This window comes from Panthera onca, chromosome A2, assembly GCF_046562875.1.
Source record: "Panthera onca isolate mPanOnc1 chromosome A2, mPanOnc1 haplotype 2, whole genome shotgun sequence".
Classification (NCBI taxonomy): domain Eukaryota; kingdom Metazoa; phylum Chordata; class Mammalia; order Carnivora; family Felidae; genus Panthera; species Panthera onca.
The window spans coordinates 154,802,035-154,822,825 of record NC_138340.1 but is presented as its reverse complement, the minus strand read 5'-3'; the positions used below and the strand labels follow the sequence as shown (position 1 = coordinate 154,822,825).

General features: G+C 45.0%; 1 protein-coding gene across 6 annotated transcripts in view; it reads left to right on the top strand.

Annotated features, from left to right (window-relative positions):
- Positions 1-20,791, top strand: part of DENND2A (DENN domain containing 2A) — a 101,920-nt gene that overhangs the window by 18,557 nt on the left and 62,572 nt on the right. For 5 of the 6 annotated variants that reach the window (XM_078438611.2, XM_078438605.2, XM_078438615.2 and 2 more), the window contains exons 2-3: positions 8,997-9,098; positions 11,652-12,806. In XM_078438611.2, coding sequence (XP_078294737.2) covers positions 9,025-9,098; positions 11,652-12,806 — 1,229 coding nt within the window. In that variant the 5' untranslated portion in view covers positions 8,997-9,024. The remainder of the gene's footprint in view (positions 1-8,996; positions 9,099-11,651; positions 12,807-20,791) is intronic. The other variant, XM_078438613.2, reaches the window with a different exon arrangement.

Sequence of the window (20,791 nt, the reverse complement as noted above, 5' to 3'; positions counted from 1 at the left end):
ATGAAAACTCTCAGAGGGCAAATCAATCTCTTTATTTTATATTTCTCTCAGGCTTCACTCTCGGTTTCCCTTGCAAAGCAGACACAACTATTAGTTGGAAGAATGAATTATAGGATTATTTTCCTGTTAACCATATGTTTCCATATAATCTCTCTTTGGACCCAGGGCAACATCTGTACTGGGAAGTGGCAGGCCAGAATACAAGTCTTGGTGGTTGCTAAGGGAAAGGCGGTAGTGAGAACAGTGTCACTTACCCTTTCATTTAGGAGGTAGCTGTGCCATAACAAAACAAGTGCTGGACTGATGGGTTCGGGCCAGCCCAGCGCCCAGCCACACTTGTGGCCATAAGGCAACCAGAGCCTTTTAAGGGGCGCCACAGGGCAGACTCAGATACCCACAGACAACAGGGTTTGCATGTTCCCCATTATTTGTAACATTAATAGTAATGTGTGCTTATTATAGAAAGTTTGGAAATCTGTTTTTTGTTGTTGTTGAATTATAGGTAAGTATAGAGAATGGAGAAAAAATCATCCCAAGTTTCTCACCCAGTGACAACTGTTAATCATTTGTTACATTTACTTACAGTCATTTTCTTACACAGTTTTGGAAATTCCTTTTAAAGTTTATTTATTTGGGGTGGGGGGGGAAGGAGGGAGACAATCCCAAGCAGGCCCTGTGCTGTCGGTGCAGAAACCATCACGGGGCTTGAACCCACAAATGTGGAGATCATGACCTGAGCTGAAATCAAGAGTGGTCGCTTAACCCCCTGAGCCACCCAGGTGCCCCTTTTACACAATTTGGAATAGGAATAGATTCTTCCTCCTCTTTTTTTTTTTTAATATCTTATTCATATTGGACACAATATTTTTAATTTATTTTTTTAAATAAGAGCTTTATTGAGATATTTCACATACAGTACAGTTCACCCATTTAAAGGGTAGAGTTTAATGGGTTTTGGCATATTTATAGAGTTGTGCAACCATCATCACAATCAATTTTAGGACATTTTTATCACTTTAGAAAGAAACCCCCAGCGCCTGGGTGGCTCATTCGGATAATCATCGATTTTGGCTCAGGTCATGATCTCACTGTTCATGGGTTCAAGTCCTGCATCGGGCTCTGTGCTGGCAGCTCAGAGCCTGGAGCCTGCTTCAAATTCTGTCTCCCTCTCTCTCTGCCCCTCCCTTGCTCATTCTCTGTCTTTCTCTGTCTCTCAAAAATAAATAACATTTAAAAAAATTAAAAGAAAGAAAGAAACCCCATACCCATTAGCAGTCACTCCTCTTTTTCTTGCCATATGCACCCTTGACCTAGGCAACCACTACTCTCCTCTCTGCCCTTACAGAATGGTAGTCTCCTTAAACATAATTTCATGTGCTCTATGATAGCCCATCAAATAGCTATATTATAGCTTATGTTACCATTATATGGTCTGACATTTGAATTATTTATACACCCGGGCACCCCATTTAGGATTATTTCTTAGGATAGATTCTCCAAATACAGAAGTATATCATCACAGACCATAAAAAAAAAAAAAAAAAAAAAAAAAGAGACCCACAAAAACGTTCAGTCTCCCTCCCAGCTCACTCAGCAAGCTGAGTGACGAAATTTGGCATGGCTGCAAAGCAGCGTAAAACAGTTGTTGATTTTGAAGAGCTGAAGGAGACAGACACTGAAAACAATGAGCTAGAGTCTGTTTCTAGACTGAATGAGATAGTATGAAGCCACAGTTGTTGCATAAGAAGCACCAGATTTGGGTTCAAAACCTAGACCCGTTCCTGGCTCACTCATGAGTTGTTGTATGAACTTGAACAAATGACCTAACCTAATTGAGCCTCTATTTCCTATCAGAAACATGGTAGGCACTTCGGCATTGACTTCTGTAGAGGTTAGAAGTAAGAAGCGGCTTCTGGTGTAGCCCAGAATAGAGAGAAAGAAGAGCAAGTTTAAATATTTGGGAGTTGAGGGGCGCCTGGGTGCTCAGTCAGTTAAACGTCCGACTTTGGCTCAGGTCTTACATGATCCCGTGTTCATGAGTTCGAGCCCCACATCAGGCTCTGTACTGACAGCTCTGAGCCTGGAACCTGCTTCAGATTCTGTCTCCATTTCTCTCTGCCCCTCCCCCACTCACGATCTCTCTCTCTCTCTCTCTCTCTCTCTCTCTCTCTGTCTCAAAAATAAAAATAAACATTAAAAAAATATTTGAGAGTTGAAAGAAGTTGGAACCTGACTCCTCCCAGTTTGGTGACCTCCAATACACAAAAGGAACAAAAAAAGCTTAATTTTTGTTTTAATGAGGATAATACCACTGCATTGCAGGTTTATTATTTTTTTAGTAGGCTCTCCGCCCAACGTGAGGTTCGAACTCAACAACCCCCAGATTAAGAGTCACGTGCTCTACCAACTGAGCCAGTACTTTTTTTCTTACAAGAAAATATATTTACCAGAATTCAGATTCTTAAATCAGATTTTGGCAGTGTGAGCATATTTCATAGCTTTTATAACTCATACTTTGATGATTTGTGGCAAACCCATAGGAACTTTTTCCACAGTGGTGACACGGGTAGTTCTCAAGCATTCCTTCGGGAGGGCTGGCAGCACTAAAACCTTATAGCTTAGTGCTCATATGCAAGATGGCCACCTAATTGTACTTTATCTCTTTTTACCTCGACAAAATACACAACCTAAAGGCAACATATGGAAGTATTTCTACATTGCGAGTGACGGAAAAAGCATGGGTTTGCAAATACTGTCAAGTGAAAATGTGTTTCCATTCTACTAAGGTGGCCAAATACATCTCTCTGTACATAAGAATGTTCTGCAGGTGTGAAACTCGGGTTTATGAAAGGAAGAAGAATAAAAATCTTTAGCTGCCTCTGGCCACAGGAGCATCACAAAGTGTGTTCCTTCCTGCAACGTCAGGCTGTTCTGGCCACAAATTCCCAGTGGCTTCATTTGTCAGACAAACTGACAGGTGCAGGTCAGGCAAATACTGGCCAAATTGTTAAAAGAAAATATTGTCGGTAACTGAGGAGTCATACCGACAGAAAGTCTTAAAATGACTCAGATTATGCTTTTGGGCTTGAGGCCTCCTTTAGCGTGAAAATGAGCTTTTCATTTTCAAATGCTCATTGGAGCATTTACCCCTGGGTTCAAGGGACAGAGGCAACTAACTGTGGGCTGATAACTCCTCCACCAGATTTTGGAGCTGCTCTGAAATAGGAGCAAACGAACACACTGGAGTGAAAGGCTGCCTTACAAAGGAGAGGCCATAGGAGAGTATTTCTGTTGCCGACTGACGGTGCAAGAGGCAGAAAGATAAATATGGTTTAGCAGCTCTGACACTGTCCCATGACTTCCCTGGGGAGCTTAGAGATGCATATTCCTAGGCCCTCCTGGCAGTATGATTCACTCTGTCCGGGGTGGGGGCCAGATCTCCTCATGATCTGCAGTTGTTCCTGCTTTTTGTTTTTAACTTTTTTTTTTTTAATGTGAAACCTCATGGGTTTTTTTTCTTTTCTTTTCTTTTAATTTACATCCAAATTAGTTAGCATATAGTGCAACAATGATTTCAGGAGTAGATTCCTTAGTGCCCTTACCCATTTAGCCCATCTCCCCTCCCATGCCCTCTCTAGTAACCCTCTGATGTTCTCCATATTTATGAGTCTCTTATGTTTTGCCCCCTCCCTATTTTTATATTATCTTTGTTTCCCTTCCCTTATGTTCATCTGTTTTGTCTCTTAAAGTCCTCATATGAGTGAAGTCATATTTTTCTTTCTCTGACTGATTTTGCTTAGCATAATACCCTCCAGTTCCATCCACGTAGTTGCACATGGCAAGATTTCATTCTTTTTGATTGCCGAGTAATACTCCATTGTATATATACACCACATCTTCTTTATCCATTCATCCATCGATGGACATTTGGGCTCTTTCTATACTTTGGGTATTGTTGATAGTGCTGTTATAAACATGGGGGTTGCATGTGTCCCTTCAAAACACCACACCTGTATCCCATGGATAAATGCCTAGTAGTGCAATTGCTGGGTCGTAGGGGAGTTCTATTTTTAGTTTTTTGACGAACCTCCATACTGTTTTCCAGAGTGGCTGCACCAGCTTGCATCCCCCCCCTTTTTTTTAAGAGAGAGTGCTAGGAGAGAGAGGCAGAGGGAGAGGGAGAGAGAGAGAGAGAAATAGAGAGGGAGAATCCTAAGCAGGCACCACACACAGTTCAGAGCCCAAAGTGGGGCTTGATCCCATGACCTTGGGATCCTGAACTGAGCTGAAATCAAGAGTTGGATGCTCAACCGACTGAGCCACCCATGCACCCCTTATAATGTATTTTTTGATGGAGATAATAACTCACATAAAATTTACCACTTAGAAGTGTACAGTTTTGGGCATCTGGGTGGCTCAGTCCATTAAGCATCCGACTCTTGGTTTCGACTCAGGTCATGATCTCACGGTTTGTGAGTTCGAGCCCTGCATCGGGCTCTGCACTAACAGTGCAGAACCTACTTGAGATTCTCTCTCTCTCTCATTCTCTCTCTGCCCCTCCCTTACTCTTGCTCTCTCTTTCTCTCAAAAGAAATAAATAAACTTTAAAAAAAGTGTACAGTTTAGTGACTTGTAGTATATTCACTGTGTTGTACAACTGTCACCGAATATTTCTGTCATCCCCAAAAGAAACCCTTACTTACATATCGGCAGTCAGTCCCAACTCCCCTTCCCTCTATGGACTTGCCTACCCTAGACATTTCGTATGAATGGAATCATACAACCTGTAGTGAAGACTACCTGGCTTCACCAGACCGGTTCCCCAAGTGGCAGTGGAGGAAAGAGCAGGCAGGCAGGCGTGGGCAGGATCCTGGAGGAGCTGCTCTCCCCCTTCCTTTCCCTGGTGGCTCCTCTCTAGGCACTGCCGGCTGCACCCCTCCCTCCTCCGGGTACCCTCAGGCTCTCTTGTAAGCGCTGCGCTCAGGAAGAGATCTGATATGGTCACTTCCCTCCTTCCTACCACAGGAAAACATTTTATTTCTGTTTTAAAATCTTGACACTCTTGTGGGGAGATACTTGGTTTTTTGTTTGTTTGGGTTTTTGAGAGAGAGAGAGAGAGAGAATGAGGCATGCAAGTGCCCAAGCACGAGCAGGGGAGGGGCAGAGGGGAGGTGCCAAGCCGTCTCCAGGCTATCCGTGCAGAGTCTGATGCAGGGTTCGATCCCACAATCATGACCTGATCTGAAACCAAGAGTCGGACACTCATAGCTGAGCCACCCAGGCACTCCAGAGATACTTAGTTTTTAATTAATGATTTCACCTTTTAGTACTCCAAGGTCCTTAAGGAAAGTGTTTTCAGAGATCAAGCTGGAACTTCAAGCTTAGTGGATTAACGTAAGGGAATTTAAAAAAAATTTTTTTAACGTTTATTTATTTTTGAGAGACAGGGAGAGACAGAGTGTGAGTGGAGGAGGGGCAGAGAAAGAGGGAGACACAGAATCTGAAGCAGGCTCCAGGCTCTGAGCTGTCAGCACAGAACCCGATGCGGGGCTCGAACTCACAAACTGTGAGATCATGACCTGAACTGAGGTCGGACACTTAACTGCTTAACCGATTTAACCAAGGCGCCCCAACGTAAAAGAATTTTAAAATAATACAGGTTTTTGATCCGGTAATGTCAGTCTGGAGCAGTTACATTTTCTGTGGGCCTTTGAGACTGACCAGAAGCATCTCACTAAAAAATATATTCACGTACCACCCGTTATCTAGCTTCAGAATTTTGTCTAACATTTTAAATTGAATTAAAATGATCAGTACTAATTATTAGTACTAATTAAGCCCGTCTGATGAATGTCTCCATTGTATTTTTATGGAAAGCAATTGAGTGAGAAAATGTGTTTTTATTAGTCATACATTCATTATACCTCCTGGAAACCAGTCTGGATCACAAGGCCAGATTGCCCAGGAAGAAATAAAGAACGTTGGGTTGCGTAAGAAATCACCTGAGGCCTTTGCTTTACTGTATTGAAATGCAGCTTCCAGGCCATTGCCCGGACAGTTGGTTTTGGTACATTGGACTGGTGCCCAGGAACCTACCTGTCTGACGAGGTTCCCCGGTTCCCAGATTCCCAGTGGACCACACTTGAAATCGCTCCATCTTGCAATCCCAGACCTATAAAGTGATAGTGAAGTTATGGTAATTTTAAGTCAGAGAACTTCCCATCAGCAAATTAGGCTGGGCTTGTCACCTAACTAATGACTTTTAAACAACACAGGTGAAAAGGGAAGGGTCATAGGTTTTGGGGGGCCGCATTTTCCATTCCTCTGTGAATTCAGAAATGCCAGCACGCTGATTGCTGAGTGGGGGACGTTCTTTGCCTTCTGAGTTCCAGCCCCTGAAGCTTCTTGGAATATGACATCAGCTATTTCTCCAAAGATCATGCGTTTAACACTTGAAGCTGTTACTGCCCCATGGGAATCGTCTTCACTTCAGTACCGTATTAAGTGCTTCTTGTGACTTCAACCTCAGAGTCCATATGTGGTTCTCCATGTAGGAGACACAGTGGCTTTTGTCCCTTTTGGAAAAGCTCTGGCTTTCTGGGAAGTATAGGGAAATTGTTCTCTTTGGGGAGAGCTGGATGCCAGGGCCGATAGTGACCCAAGCATAGTCCTGGGTGTTCTCCCTGAGGGCCCACTCCCTGTCTTCCTCATCCTTGAGGCCCAGAGCGTCCTGCACAAAGCCTGGCATCTCGTTGTAGTGCCAGGGAAAGGGGGTGCCAGCTTGAAAGAAGAGGGTAGGTGGACAGAGCAGCTGCTCACGGGGAACAAGGCTGCATCCCTGCAGTCGGTCTGTGTGGAGGCAGAATGCAGGCATGAAGGGGGTGGCGGGGGCGGCCACTGTCCTTGCCATCTGACAGGCCTTGCACCAGATTTAGGACAGAAGGGCAGTGTCTTTCAGTCCGGCCAAATGGAGAGGCTCCAGAATTTTTTTTTTTTTTTTTGAATTTTTCAAATTGTAATATAGTGGACCAGAAGCTTTGTGGAACTTATGAGAGGGGCAATGAGTTCCTTCCTGTCTCTGAAAGGCTCTTCAGTGCTCTTTCCATAACAGGAGAGGAGAACCCTGGGCCTGGCTTTCTTAAAGAGCTGGGCTTGGGGCGCCTCGGTGGCTCAGTTGGTTGAGTGTCCGACTCTTGATTTCAGCTCAGATCATGATCCGACAGTCGTGGAATCGAGTCCCACATTGGGCTCTGTGCTGAGCATTGAGTCTGCTTAAGATTCTTTCTCTCACTCTCTCTCTCCCTGTGCCACCTGTCCCCCACTTGTGCTTGCTCTCTCACTCATTCTCTAAGAATCGTAAAAAAAAAAAAAAAAAAGAGCGGGGCTTGCTTCCAGCATGGCCATCCCCCAAGCTGCAGGGTGCCACATGACTGGTAAGGGGCAGTTGAGGTCTGTGCGCAGGCCTGAGCCTCTTTCCTCCTCCCCAAACGCACACCTTCTTGGACCAGTCTGTTCCCTTCCTGTATTTTCAGCTCACCAGTCCTACCCTGCTTCTTTTTAATTTGTTACCCAAACTCACTCTCCTTTTTCTCTTCCTCCTACTGGCCTCCCTCTCCTTGTTCCCGGGAGTTATTTGGATGTCTTGAAGCCTAGCCCTTTGATTTCTTGCAGGAAGGGGATGCCCAGGCCAGGAGTTTGGGCAGCCCACCCTGTCACCTGGCAGATAAACTCTCCTGGGAGAGGGGATGGGAATTTCGGAACCTTAGAGGAATTCAGAAGAGGAAGTCCCTGGAGGGTCAGTGGGAAAAAAATGTGAATCTCCAATATCTCAATACTCTTTGAAACTCTAGTCAAAGAGTTACCTCGTCCCCCTTGGGAGGGACGGGGACGAGGTAAATGAATTGCATAGCCCATCCTGTTGGCATTCTCTGATGGGCCTCATCTTCCAAACCATGTCCACCTGAGCAATGTCCATTTGTCCTCGTGTTGAGAGACCCAGAGTTCTATAGGGACTTGCTGTTGAAATTATACATTTTATTTTATTTTATTTAAATTTATTTATTTATTTATTTATTTATTTAAATTTCTTAACATTTATTTATTTTTTGAAAGACAGAACATGAGTAGGAGAGGGGTGGGGGGTAGGGGGGAGACACAGAATCTGAAGCAGGCTCCAGGCTCAGAGCTGTCAGCACAGAGCCTGACGTGGGGCTCGAACTCAGAAGCTGTGAGATCATGACCTGAACCAAAGTCGGACGCTTAACAGACTGAGCCACCCAGGTGCCCCGAGATCATACATTTTAATCAGCCACTTCACTTCAGTTGAATGTCAGGCTCTGGCATATCGTGCAACCACCACGGCGCTGAGGCAGCTGCTTTGGTATCCACATGGTCCTGATTATTTTTCAGGTCTAAGGTGCCCCGTGGGATTCCTGGGTTTGCCAGAACCACCTAGTTTCCCTTAGACAGATGACCCTAGGGGTTACATGTTTCCTCCCCTGGGTTTGCGGCCGCTGGGAGAGGTCCTTCCTGCATGGTTCCAAAGCCAAGGACGCTGTGGGTGCGTGCTTCCCGTGAGGGCCAGCGCAAAAGTACCTCTGTGCAGATGTTTCTGCTTTGGCATCTAGTTTATTTCTTGTTTCAAGTAAAGTAACAACTCGTTTCTTCTTTGGGGACTTTCAGCTCATTACGGGTTCTTAGGCTGAAAGTGTCAGGTTGAGCTGGTATCTGTTTTGCTTACACACACACACGCGCACACACACACACACACGAGATTGGCATGGGGTCTGGAGGTGAAGAGGTTGGTATGGGGTCTCAGTCCAGGTGGACCTCGGGATTCTGTGCCCTCCCCTGGGTCCGGGATTCTGAAGGGTGTGTTCCAGTCACACATACCCCCGCCCCACTCCGGGCTGGACTCTATCAGGGATAAATAGTTCAGGGTGTGGGCCCTAGATCTGCCGTGGTGACTCACCCAGTGTGCATCCCTGTTCCCCCAGGCGACTTGGAGCTCCTCTTGGTGCTGACATGATGACAGTGTGCAGGCCGGCCAAGGGCAGCCACAGCCAGACTGAAAACCTGAGCTACAAATTGGCTGACAAGTAAGAGTTTTTCTCCCCCGAGAGTGTAGGAATTGGCCTGGATTCTCAGTTTCCTTCCTTTCTCTGTCTCCTTTCCCTCCTCTCTGACCTCACTTCCTTGGACCAAGGAGGAGTTCTTTTCCCGGTCATTGTGATGCGCCTCCTGTACATCCTCTCCAAGGCGCTGCAGGACCTGAGGCCAAAGTGGTCAAGGGAAGGTCTGACTGATGTCCAGTTGTCGAGAGGACAGATGCATGGCAGCTTCAGGCCTCTCCCCGATACGCTTCCCAGCCCAGGATTTATTTTTCTAACTACTAGGATGCACGGGTATTTGAATTATACTTGCACCGTAAAGCTTTACAGCTGCATCTGTCCGCAAAGCCAGCTTTGCCCATTTTATCTCAGCGATGCTGTTTTCTGTCCAGATGGAGCCCTTTCCTCTGATTGTCTGTCTCATTCTTCAGAGGGGTTGACGACCGCTGGGCTGTTCACAGCTCTGCACCCCAGGCCCTAGTCCCTTCTGGAGCCATAGAGTCCTGGAAACAGGACCTTGAGAAACTCTTGGGTGCGGCAACTGTGTGGAGAAGGCACTCTGCATCTGGTTTCACCATCCCTGCCTCTCTTGCTTGAGCTTCGTAAATCCAGTGCAGTCTTCCAGCAAGCCATCCTTTCTCCTTTTCAGAAGTTTTTACATAGGGCCTCAGTGATTGTGAGGTCACTCCAGATGTTTGGGATCTTAGACAAGAACAGTAATCACTACAATAACACTGCTTGCCCGGGGCTTCTGGGTGGCTCGTTTAAGTGCTGACTTCGGCTCAGGTCATGATCTTGCGGTTTGTGAGTTAAAGCCCCACGGCAAGCTCTGTGCTGACAGCTCAGAGCCTGGAGCCTGATTTGGATTCTGGGTCTCCCTCTCTCTCCGCCCCTCCCCCGCTCGCATTCTGTCTCTCTCCCTCTCCCTGTCGCTCTCAAAAATAAATAAACTTAAAAAAAAAATTAAAAACACTGCTTGCCACTTAGTAATATCACAACCTACACTGTGTGCTATAATGTGGGAACATTAGAAATATTAACTCATCCATTCATTCATTTTGTAAATAATTGACTACCAACTGTGTACTAGGCACAGAAAACAAGATAAATTTGGCCTCTGCACCATTCAAGGTGCAGTCTAGAGAAGGGAGGGACGTTTCTTATTTTAAAATGAAAAAAAATGGAGCCAAGATTGAAACTGAGGTCCCTCTGACTCGAAAGCCATATTTATTTGCTGTCAATGATGTTTAATAGTACATATGATATTAACGATTATTATTCTATCATGCACTGTCTTTTTTTTAAAGTTTATTTATTTTTGAGAGAGACAGAGACAGCGTGGGTTGGGGAGGGGCAGAGAGAGAGGGAGAAAGAATCCCAAGGAGGTTCCATGCCACCAGCACAGAGCCAGTGCAGAGCTTGAACTCACAAAACCGTGAGGTCGTGACCTGAGCCATCCAGGCGTCCCTCTCATCCACTGTCTTTAAGCATGAACTAGCCTGAATTGTTCTCTCTGAATGCGTGTCTGTCCTGTCTCTTCATCTTGCTTCTAGCACTTTGAGAGTAAGGACTTTCACTTCTGCCTTTTGAACTCTCAGTAATATGTCAACAAACTGATTCTGCTTTTGCTTCTGACTGATATCTGAATTCATGCTAATGTCTTCAGTGGTGACAGGGCAATTAAAAAATATGTTTCGCTTTTGTAAGCACTCTCTCGTGCATTCTGATCGTTTATTTAAATCAGGAATTCTGCTTTGATAGCCATATTTAAAATATGAAAATGTGTTTGCGTTTGCACAAGTTTCTAATTTATGCTGTGTAACCGTGAACGGCAACACAATTTACGTGCTAATGTCCCGGTGGAGGGAGAAGTCTGCATGTAAAGAACTCTTAGTCTTCGAACGGGAAGCTAAATACTAACAATGCATGAAATTATCCATCTCTCACTGTGAACCTTAACTGGAGTTTCAGAATTCCTATATTGTCAGAACCACCCATTCAAAAAATGTGCACCATGAAGTTGGTCCATGTGTGCTTGCTAATGATGGCATGTCCAAGGTCACTCTGCTTAGTTATAACCTTTGCTGGTGGAAGAATGTTTTGTATTCAAAAACATAGAGACTCCTGTTCTCATTAGACTAGCTTAAAAATGTTTTTCTGCTTTTCTTTCAAGATAATTTTTTAATGTTTATTTATTTATTTTTAATGTTTATTTATTTTTGAAAGAGAGAGAGTGAGCAGGGGAGGGGCAGAGAGAGAGAATCCCAAGCAGGCTCCGCACTGTGAGCACAGAGCCCACTGATGGGGGGCTCAGTCCCGTGAACAGTGAGATCATGACTTGAGCCAAAATCAAGAGTCGGACGCCTAACCGACTGAGCCACCCAGGTGCCCCAACAAAGTGATCTTTTTAAAGTGGTGGTTTCAATGTTTGTGACTTACAACTAGCATATAACATTTATATCGAAGTTTTAGCAAATCTTTATGAGCAGCCAAGAACAATAACCAAGAATGCCTCACCCAGTGTTTGTCTTTCTTGTCCAGGGTCAAGGTGGAAGGTCCAGAGGCTGGGGAAGACCCTCGAAGGCCATTTAGGTCCCCCATTCCTTCCCCAGAGACTGATCAGGATTCACCCCCCACAAGGAGCTCACTGGAAAGTCTCAATAACCTGATGCTAGAGTCAAGAGTGGACTGTTTTCAGCAGAACATGTTCAGCTCAAATATGATCATCAGCGACTCAGCTTCAGATCTCAATGCTAAAGAAGCCAGCAAGGCAAGAGGCAAGAGGCAGCTCGGCGGTGTCGAGAACCCCTGCCTTTCTGCCCGAGGCGGGGCCTGGCCCAAGCCCCTCAGCATAAAGGACAAGATATCCGAATGGGAAGGGAGAAAAGAGCTGCCCGCTCCTGCCCCCGGCAGGAAAGCAGACGGGCAAGAGGATTACCTGACGTCCTGTGTGATGGGGAGAAGCAGTGACGGTGTGAGAGCGTGCGGCACGGAGGCTCAGTATGGAACCAGGCCAGAAGCAGAGAGCAAGGAGGATGAGAGGAATAAAGGGCTTGTGAAAGTCAGGGGACAGGATGCAGAGCCGAGGCAAGACCTCAGCCAGCCCACCGAGCAGCTGGCTCCCAGCTTGGGCAGAGGCCGCGAGCCGCGGCCGGGCAAACAGCGCTTGCCGAATGACAGCCTCTCCGTGCTGAGGCAGGTGGAGAAACTCGAGCAGGCTCTGAAGGATGGGTCGGCAGGGTTGGATCCCCAGTTACCAGGGACTTGTTATTCCCCACATTGCCTGCCGGACAAGGCCGAGGAGGGGCCCGCCCTTCCTGAGAACCGAGGGGGCTGGCGTGGCTCTGAATTCAGGTCCCACCACTGGGACCTAGAAGCCAGGGAGCTCGCCCCTGAGGCTGCAGAGGAAAGGAAAGGCTCGTGCAGGAGGCCCTGCGACCGGAGCCTGGAGAGTGCGGACAGGGGCTCGGAGGGCCCCCCCGCCAAACCCTTCATCAACCCCCTGCCCAAACCCCGGAGAACGTTCAAACACGACGGAGAAGGGGACAAGGACGGGAACCCAGGCTTCAGGAAGGACAAGAGGCACCTGCCTCCTCTGCCTTCTCTACCTCCCCCTCCCCTGCCCTCCTCTCCCCCGCCCTCCTCTGTGAACAGAAGACTGTGGACCGGAAGACCGAAACCCAGTGCTGACCACAGGTAGGTGACAGGTGGCTGTCTGCTCCGGTAGTTTATGCTGCATCCCGACTGCTGTGAGCCTCATTGTTTGTTTTTGTTTTAAAATTTTTTTTTAATGTTTATTTTTGAGAGAGACAGAGACAGAATGTGAGTGGGTTAGGGGCAGAGAGAGAGGGAGACACAGAACCAGAAGCAGGCTCCAGGCTCTGAGCCGTCAGCACAGAGACCGACGCGGGGCTCGAACTCACGAGCTGTGAGATCATGACCTGAGCCAAAGTCGGATGCTCAACCGACTGAGCCACCCAGACACCCCTCATTGTTTGTTTTATTGTGCTGATGGATCTTGTAGTTGGTCGAGACCGTTCGTGGCTTGAGATAGTTTATTGATTAAACCTGGAGATGTGATAGCTGATGCATGTGTTTTGTGTTCTCTGTCGTCAAAAAAGAGTATTTGCTTTGAAAAATTACCTTTGGATGTGATAAGTCCTTGTCATTCTGACACTAACCAAGGGTTCAACGAAAACTCGTGTTAACCCTGGCAATTAAGTAATTGGTGCCAACAACTCATTCTGCCACCACCATCCCCAACTCGTGCATGGTGCTTTGAATCTCCACTGGCTCATTTTTTCATGTTTTTTTCCTGGTATGAGCTCTAGAAACACACAGCCTGGGTCTACCTTGGCCCTGTCACAGTCTGTCTATGTGACCTTGAACAAGTTATTGAACCTGAAACCTCAGTTTCCTCATTTATACATGCTAAAAGATGCACACACTAAATACGGTAAAACCTTGGGTTGCAAGTAACTTGTTCCGCGAGTGTTCCGCAAGACAAGCAAACATTTGTAATAAATTGTAACTTGATAAACGAGTGATATCTTGCAGTACGAGTTGTACGTGATGCTGAATGTCACATGATCACAACTGAGCCAAGGTTCCCTCTCTCTCTGTCTCTCTGTGTCTCTCTCGCTTGCTCGCTGCAGAATTATGGGTGATCCTCTCCCATGCTTGGATGCTCCGTCTCATGCCACAGCGTTTGGCAGAAATCAGTGATTTTTCTGAAAGCTGGAAGGTGCCCACAACTGGCATGAGTGTATTTTGTCACTTCAAAGCACAAAGTCCTTTGTTTTTCCATACAAGAGTAAGCCTAGGAATGCTTTGCTTCATTCTAGGTCAGGCTGCCTGCAGATATAGACCCTTTTCTCTGCTGCCTTAACTGCCAGTTACTTTAAATACAGTCTGTGACAAGAGTTTATTAATATGTAGTGTAGTCAACATCCGTTAGTGATAGTCGTCCTACACAATAACCCTCCTCTCTCTTGTCTCCCTCACACCAGCCTCGAAGGTTTTCAAAGGCAAGCGCAGGTTAGTTTACTTTTCTTTATATTTTGTATTATAGTACAGTATCGTAACCATTTTTATCTGAATATTTTTGGGTTGTGGAACGAATCCTCTGAGTTTCCATTATTTCTTAAGGGGAAATTCACTTTGACATACAAATACTTTGGATTACAAGCATGTTTCCGGAACGAATTATGCTCGCAAACCAAGGTTTTACTGTATTTTATAATGTTAAAATAATACATTAGATAATAAAACGTGAATGCTTGAAGTTAAAATCTGTGCTTTGAAAACCATTTCCTTTCTGCTTTGAGAACTAATGTCTAGTCCATTTTTGTTATGTGCTAACTGGTTTGATACCCACTAATCTGGAAACCAGCTACAGTACAAAACTCAAACCCGTTGTGCCTGCTGTGGTCACCACTTCTTCATCTCTGTGTTTCCCTTGACTCACTGCAGTTGGGCTTTTGCCACTTATCCTGAAACTTCCCTTGACCCAAGGCCACCTGTGACCCCCATCTCACTAAATCCAACAGCCCGTTCCCTGTTCTTTTCTTACATGACATCTCTTGGCATTTGAGGAACGACTTCACTCCCTCCACCTGAAGCACTGTGCTCCCTGGGCTTCTAGGTCACTACCTCCCTGGTGGCCCTACTTCACCGTCTCTTGCTCAGTTCTGTTCTCCTCTCTCCCTGAGTGTTGGAATAACACGCCCGACACACCATCCCGGGATCAGAGCAGCTAGTTCTCCATCTACATCACTCCCTAAATGATTTCATTCAGTCCCATGGCTTTAAATGTCAGTTACCTGCTTGCGATCCCCAGATGTATCTCTCCAGCCCTGACTCCCTCCTCTCGTGAAGGTTTGCACCGTCATGTCCTGCACAGTTCTCCGTTTGGTTATTTGACAGTTTGGACTGAATGTGTCTAAGCCTAAATCCCAGTCCAGGCCAGATAATTGCCATCTTGTTAAAGGCATCATCCTTCATTGCACTTAGGCCAAAAACCTAGGTGTGATTTGTGATTCCTCTCTTTTTCACACACCCCTCATCTAATTCATCAGCAAGCTCTTCGGTTCTAGTTTTAAACATTATCTTGAATCTGATTCCATCTGCTCTCTTACTACTTATCTGTTGTCTACCTTCCACCTTAATATATTCCTCCTTAACAGCCAGAGGAGTTTTCTAGAAATATATTCAGTCATGTCACTCTCCTACTCAGCATGGTCTGTCAGGTAGGATTGTTTTGCTGTAAGAAACATAATTTCTTATGTTCTCTTCCGGTGGAAAAAGTTTGCATATTCGAGGGGGGGGGGATAGATATAAATTACGTCCTTTTAAAAAAGAAATCCTGCTGTATATACTGCTTTTTACATAGGATATCACGGAGATCTTTCAGTGCTGCCACTTTTTTTTTTCACCTTCCTTTTTGAACTGCTACATTCTTTACCTCATGTGGATAAACCATATTTAACCATTCCTCTACTGACAGGTGCTTCAGTTGTTTCCAATTTACATATAATGCTGGGGTGAATAGCATATAGCGTTAGAGAAGACTCTAGAGCCAGAGAACTTACTAGATCTGCTATTTACTAGCTGTATGACATTGTACAAGCTACTAAATTTGTCTTGGCCTCATTTTACTTATTTTGTAACATAGCGATAACGCTAGAAACCACTTCACAGCTTTGTTGTGAAGATTGGATGAATAAATATGTGTAAACATAAGTGAAAATAGAACCTGGAATATGGTGAATGCTTAATACATGTAAGCTGCTATTATTTTTTTCTGGTTCTATTCTGTTTAATATTTAGAGTAGCTATTTCTGTTTTAGTACCAATCTATTTTAATTATTTTAACCTCATAGTATGTTGAATATCTAGTAGAGCTTACAGAAATTTCTTCTCGTTCCTAGTCATCAGTTGATTCTCTTTGACATACTATGTACACTCTCCTGTCATACACCAAAAAAAAGTGGCCAATTGTTCACCTTTGTAATAATTATAACCCCCTTTTTTGTTTCCTTATTATCCTCCTTTTTTCAAAAATATCTTGACTATTCTTGCATGTATTGTTCCAAATGTTCTAGATGTCACTATCAAATTTCACACACACAACATATGTTAGTTTGTTATTTTTTTATTGTTTATTTATTTTTAAGAGAGAGAGAGAGAGAGAGAGAGAGAGAGAGAGACAGCACATGAGTGGGGGAGGGGCAGAGACAGAGAAGGAGACACAGAATCCAAGACAGGCTCCCAGCTCTGAGCTGTCAGCACAAAGCCCAACACGGGGCTCGAACTCACGGACAGCGAGATCACGACCCGATCCAAAGCCCACCACTTAACCAACTGAGCCGCCCAGGCACCCCTAGTTTCTTTTTTTATTTTTTAATGTTTATTCATTTTTGAGCACAGAGCCCGATGCGGGGCTCGAACTCACGAATGTGAGATCCTAACCTGAGCCGAAGTTGGACACTTAACCAATTAAGCCACCCAGGCACCCCTGTATGTTATTCTCTTGAGAGACCCCTTCAAGAAATTTTTTACTGTTGCTAATTGTCAGTTGATTCTCTTGGATCTTCTATGTATACAATATCGTCTGCGAAGAATGATCATTTTGCCTTTTCTTTTAAATCTCTGAACTTTTTCTCTGAGTCATACTGGCTAATGCTTTCAGAACAGGGTTAAGTAATAGTGCTGATAGCAGTGGACAGCCCTGTGTCCTCCCTGACTTTCATGGTAATGCTGCTGGTGTTCTGCTCACGGGTACTCTTGTTTGAGGTATGTGTTTATGGAATCAAGGTATTTTCATTTATACTTCCTTTTTTACTAAGAGTTTTAAAGATTAGAATTGGACGTCAGATTTTGTCAAGTTACTTTCAGTAGCTTTGTATGATCATATGGTTCCTATCCTCTGACCTACGAGCAATGACTTTATATCCTAATATTGACCCATTCTTACATTTTTGGGATGAACTCCCATTTGGTCCTGGTTTATTACTCTATTTAAGATTTTTGTATCAGTATTCCATAAATGGGACTGGTCTTCACCAGGCTTTAGCGTCATCGGTATGTAGAATCCATAGAAGAATTTGGAGCTTCCGTGTTGATGTTCTGAGAAAGCTCGTACCCATCTCTGGTTCTAAATCCTTTCCCAAACCAGTGCCAAAGCCCAGGTGCGTGAGTGCTCTGGTGACCTTGCTGCTCATGCCCCCAGTGTGTTGTGACAGCAGCTCTTTGTGCCCTTCCTGGGCTGTTCCTCCAAAAAGGCTCCTTCTCTCGGGGCACCTGGGTGGCTCAGTTGGTTGGGCGTCGGACTTCGGCTCAGGTCATGATCTGACAGTTTGTGGGTTCGAGCCCCGTGTCGGGCTCTGTGCTGACAGCTCGGAGCCTGGAGACTGCTTCGGATTCTGTGTCTCCCTTTCTCTCTGCTCCTCCCTCGCTTGCGCTCTGTCTCTCTCTATCTCTCAAAAAATGAATTAACGTTTAAAAAAAAAAAAAAAAGCCCCCCTCTCCCAGGGGCAGGTTGGTTGGTGCTGGGAAACCAGAGTCTTTCTGCTGTGTCCTCATTGTGCAGACAGATCAACCTGGTGAGCAGTTATTCCCATTATCTTTTCTCTCGTAGCTACCATCTGCTCTTTTCAGTGTTCCAGCATTCTCTTTAAAACCAGCTAAAGTTACTTAGTTTCAGTCCAAAGATGAAATTTTTCTTGGCCAGTTTGATTATGGTTGCATCAGCTGTGTTTAAGAATTTTGGCTTTGGATTTTTCCTTTTGTTTAAAATAGTACAACGGGGGTGATTAGGGCAAGATGTTCACTTTCTACTTAAAAAAAAATAATAAAGTGTGCTCTTTATTGTGGTCCTATCTCTTAAAAAAAAAGAAGAGGCTCAACTCAGGATTTGGCTGACTTACTGTCCTCTCTGAGGCAGGAGAGCCAAGCCAAGGCTGAAGAAAGAAATGATTAAGGATTTTGAGGTTAGGAGGGTTTAGAATTACATGGCCAGGCTGTGCACTTCAGAGAACGTATTCAGCTTATTTTCATAGGCCGACGGGTCCACTCTTGCAGGAGCCAAACCAGTGGACTGAGATTCTCAGTTTGAGAAAATGCCTTTTTTCTGGACATTCTCTTCTTTTTTTTTCCTCTTCCCTTTCTCCTCTGTTCTGTGTTCTCTCCCCTTCCTCCTCTCTTCATTTCGCTAAAGCCCCAGGAAATTAAATGCAAGGACTTATGCCTTCAATCCTAAAATGGGAAATGAGAAACCCTTAAATGTCAGGAAATTCCAAAGATAAGGTTCCTACAGCAGCATTAACTTGGTTGTGTATGTTCTATGGCGTGCATTGAATAACTCTGGCAGGAATGCCTGAAGGCCTACATTTAACAAGGAAAGTTACTATTTTTTTAAGTGTAAGCAGCATCCTGAATTTACATGTATCTGTATACCCAAAATGTTTTAACTGGAATGCAGTTTTTTGGTTTTTGGTTTTTTTTTAGGGTTTGTTTTTTTTTTTTTTTTTTTTTTTTTTTTTTTTGAGAGAGAGAAAGAGAGCATTCACAGGTGAGTGGGGAAGGACAGAGAGAGAGAGGGAGAGAGAGAATCCCAAGCAGGCTCCACGCTGTCAGCACAGAGCCCGATGCTGGCCTCAAACTCACAAACCATGAGATCATGACCTGAGCAGAGATCATGACCTGAGCAGAAATTAAAAGTCAGACACCTAACTGACTGAGCCACCCAGGTGCCCCTGGCATGCAGGTTTTTAATTTTAGTTTAATTTAATCCTATGATGGAGTTTTTAGATCCTTATGAAGCCAAATAACTATGTTGACCAAAATTTCAACATTTCAACATTATTTGGCATTGTATAGATAGATTCAGCCTTTTCTTGAGGCTTTAGCATACAATTTGCAGAACTTTTTGAGGACAGGAAGCCTGGGTCATTATATGGCTACCAAATCATACGCCTGCTGTTATTGATTCCATAATTTCCATCTTCGGTAGGACTGATAGGGATCCCCAGAGTGGTCTGGTTGGACAGCAACCCTCAGCTATTACCCAGTGAGTGCTTAATTTCACTTACCAGCCATATTGTGGTCTGTTCCTGTCATTATGGCTGTTCCAGTCAACATGCCATCCAAGAGGCAGTTGTAACTGCCATGTCTAAAAACTGAGTGCTTAAAATCTTCCAAGGGGCAAATTGTTTGATTAATTTGACAAAGCCAAAGTTGCTTTGAAAACATGAGAGAAGCTTGATTTTGTAAATTCTTTATTTAATGGCAATTGCATTGGAAAACAGAAATAAGAATAGAGAGGACAGGGGTGCCTGGGTGGCTCAGTCCATTTAGCATCCAACTTTGGCTCAGGTCATGATCTCGCAGTTTGTGAGTTCAAGCCCCCTGTCAGGTTCTGTGCTGACAGCTCAGAGCCTGGAGCCTGCTTCGGGTTGTGTGTCTCCCTCTGTCTTTACCTCTTGCCTGCTCACACTCTGTCTCTGCCTCTCTCTCTCAAAAATAAACATTAAAAAAAATTTTTTTTTAAAGAATAGAGAGGAAAGTTGTTATTCTACATTAGAGCAGTGACTGTCAAGTCTTTTTCTAAAATAATTTTTTAAATGTTTATTTTTGAGAGAGAGAGCAGGGTAGGGGCAGAGAGAGAGCGGGGGGACAGAGGATCAACAGTGAACCCAATGTAGGGCTCAAACTCTTAAACCGCGAGATCATGACCTGAGCCAAAGTCGGATGCTTAACTGATGGAGCCATGCAGGCGCCCCTATAGCTTTTTTTTTTAAAAAAAAGAGAAAGCATGAGTGTTTGAGCAGGCGGAAGGACAGAGGAAGAGGGAGTCCCAAGCAGGCTCCATGAACCAGCACAGAGCCCAACATAGGGCTCGATCCCGGGACCATGAGATCATGACCTGAGCTATAATGAAGAGTCAGATGCTCAACCAGCTGAGCCACCCAGGTGCCCCATGTCGTGTCTTATTTCCCACTGGAGGTGGAAATGATTGGACGTTAGACATAATGGTGGATAAAGATGGGTTTTCTACTGGCATTTCTGTTTTGGATTTAGGATAGAGATAAGCATAAACCCACCATGAGTAGCACTAGCACTTGATGGGGGAGGTGTGAGCCCAGCTAACATAAGCATTCCCCCACTTAGCCCCCCTCTCATCTCCTGATGGCATACACGCCCTTCCCAAGAGCTGGTGGGACCTGGGAAAGACCTGTGTGTGGTCACTGGACATGGAGACAAGAAGAGAATCTGTGGCAGCTCAAGGAGCCTGCTTCAGATTCTGTGTCTCCCTCTCTCTCTGCCCCTCCCCTCCTTGTGCTCTCCCTCTGTCTCTCAAAAATAAATACATGTTTAAAAAAATTTAAATACTCACTCATGTATTCAACCAGCAAACATTTATCCTGCACCTGTGTAGTATTAGAACATAACAGTGAACAAAATGAACTGAGACCCTGGCCTCGTGGACCTTACGTACTAGTAAGAGAAGCACACAACTCTGCAGTTATGTAACTATAACCACACTCGGTGCCGCGAGGAAGCCCATGGCGCTACGGGAATGTTCAGCAGGGTTATCTAGCCTGTCATGGAAACAGGGCCAGATTGGGGAGGAAGTGGCACTCGGACTGAGACCTGAGATTCCCAGGTGGAAAAGGGGTGTT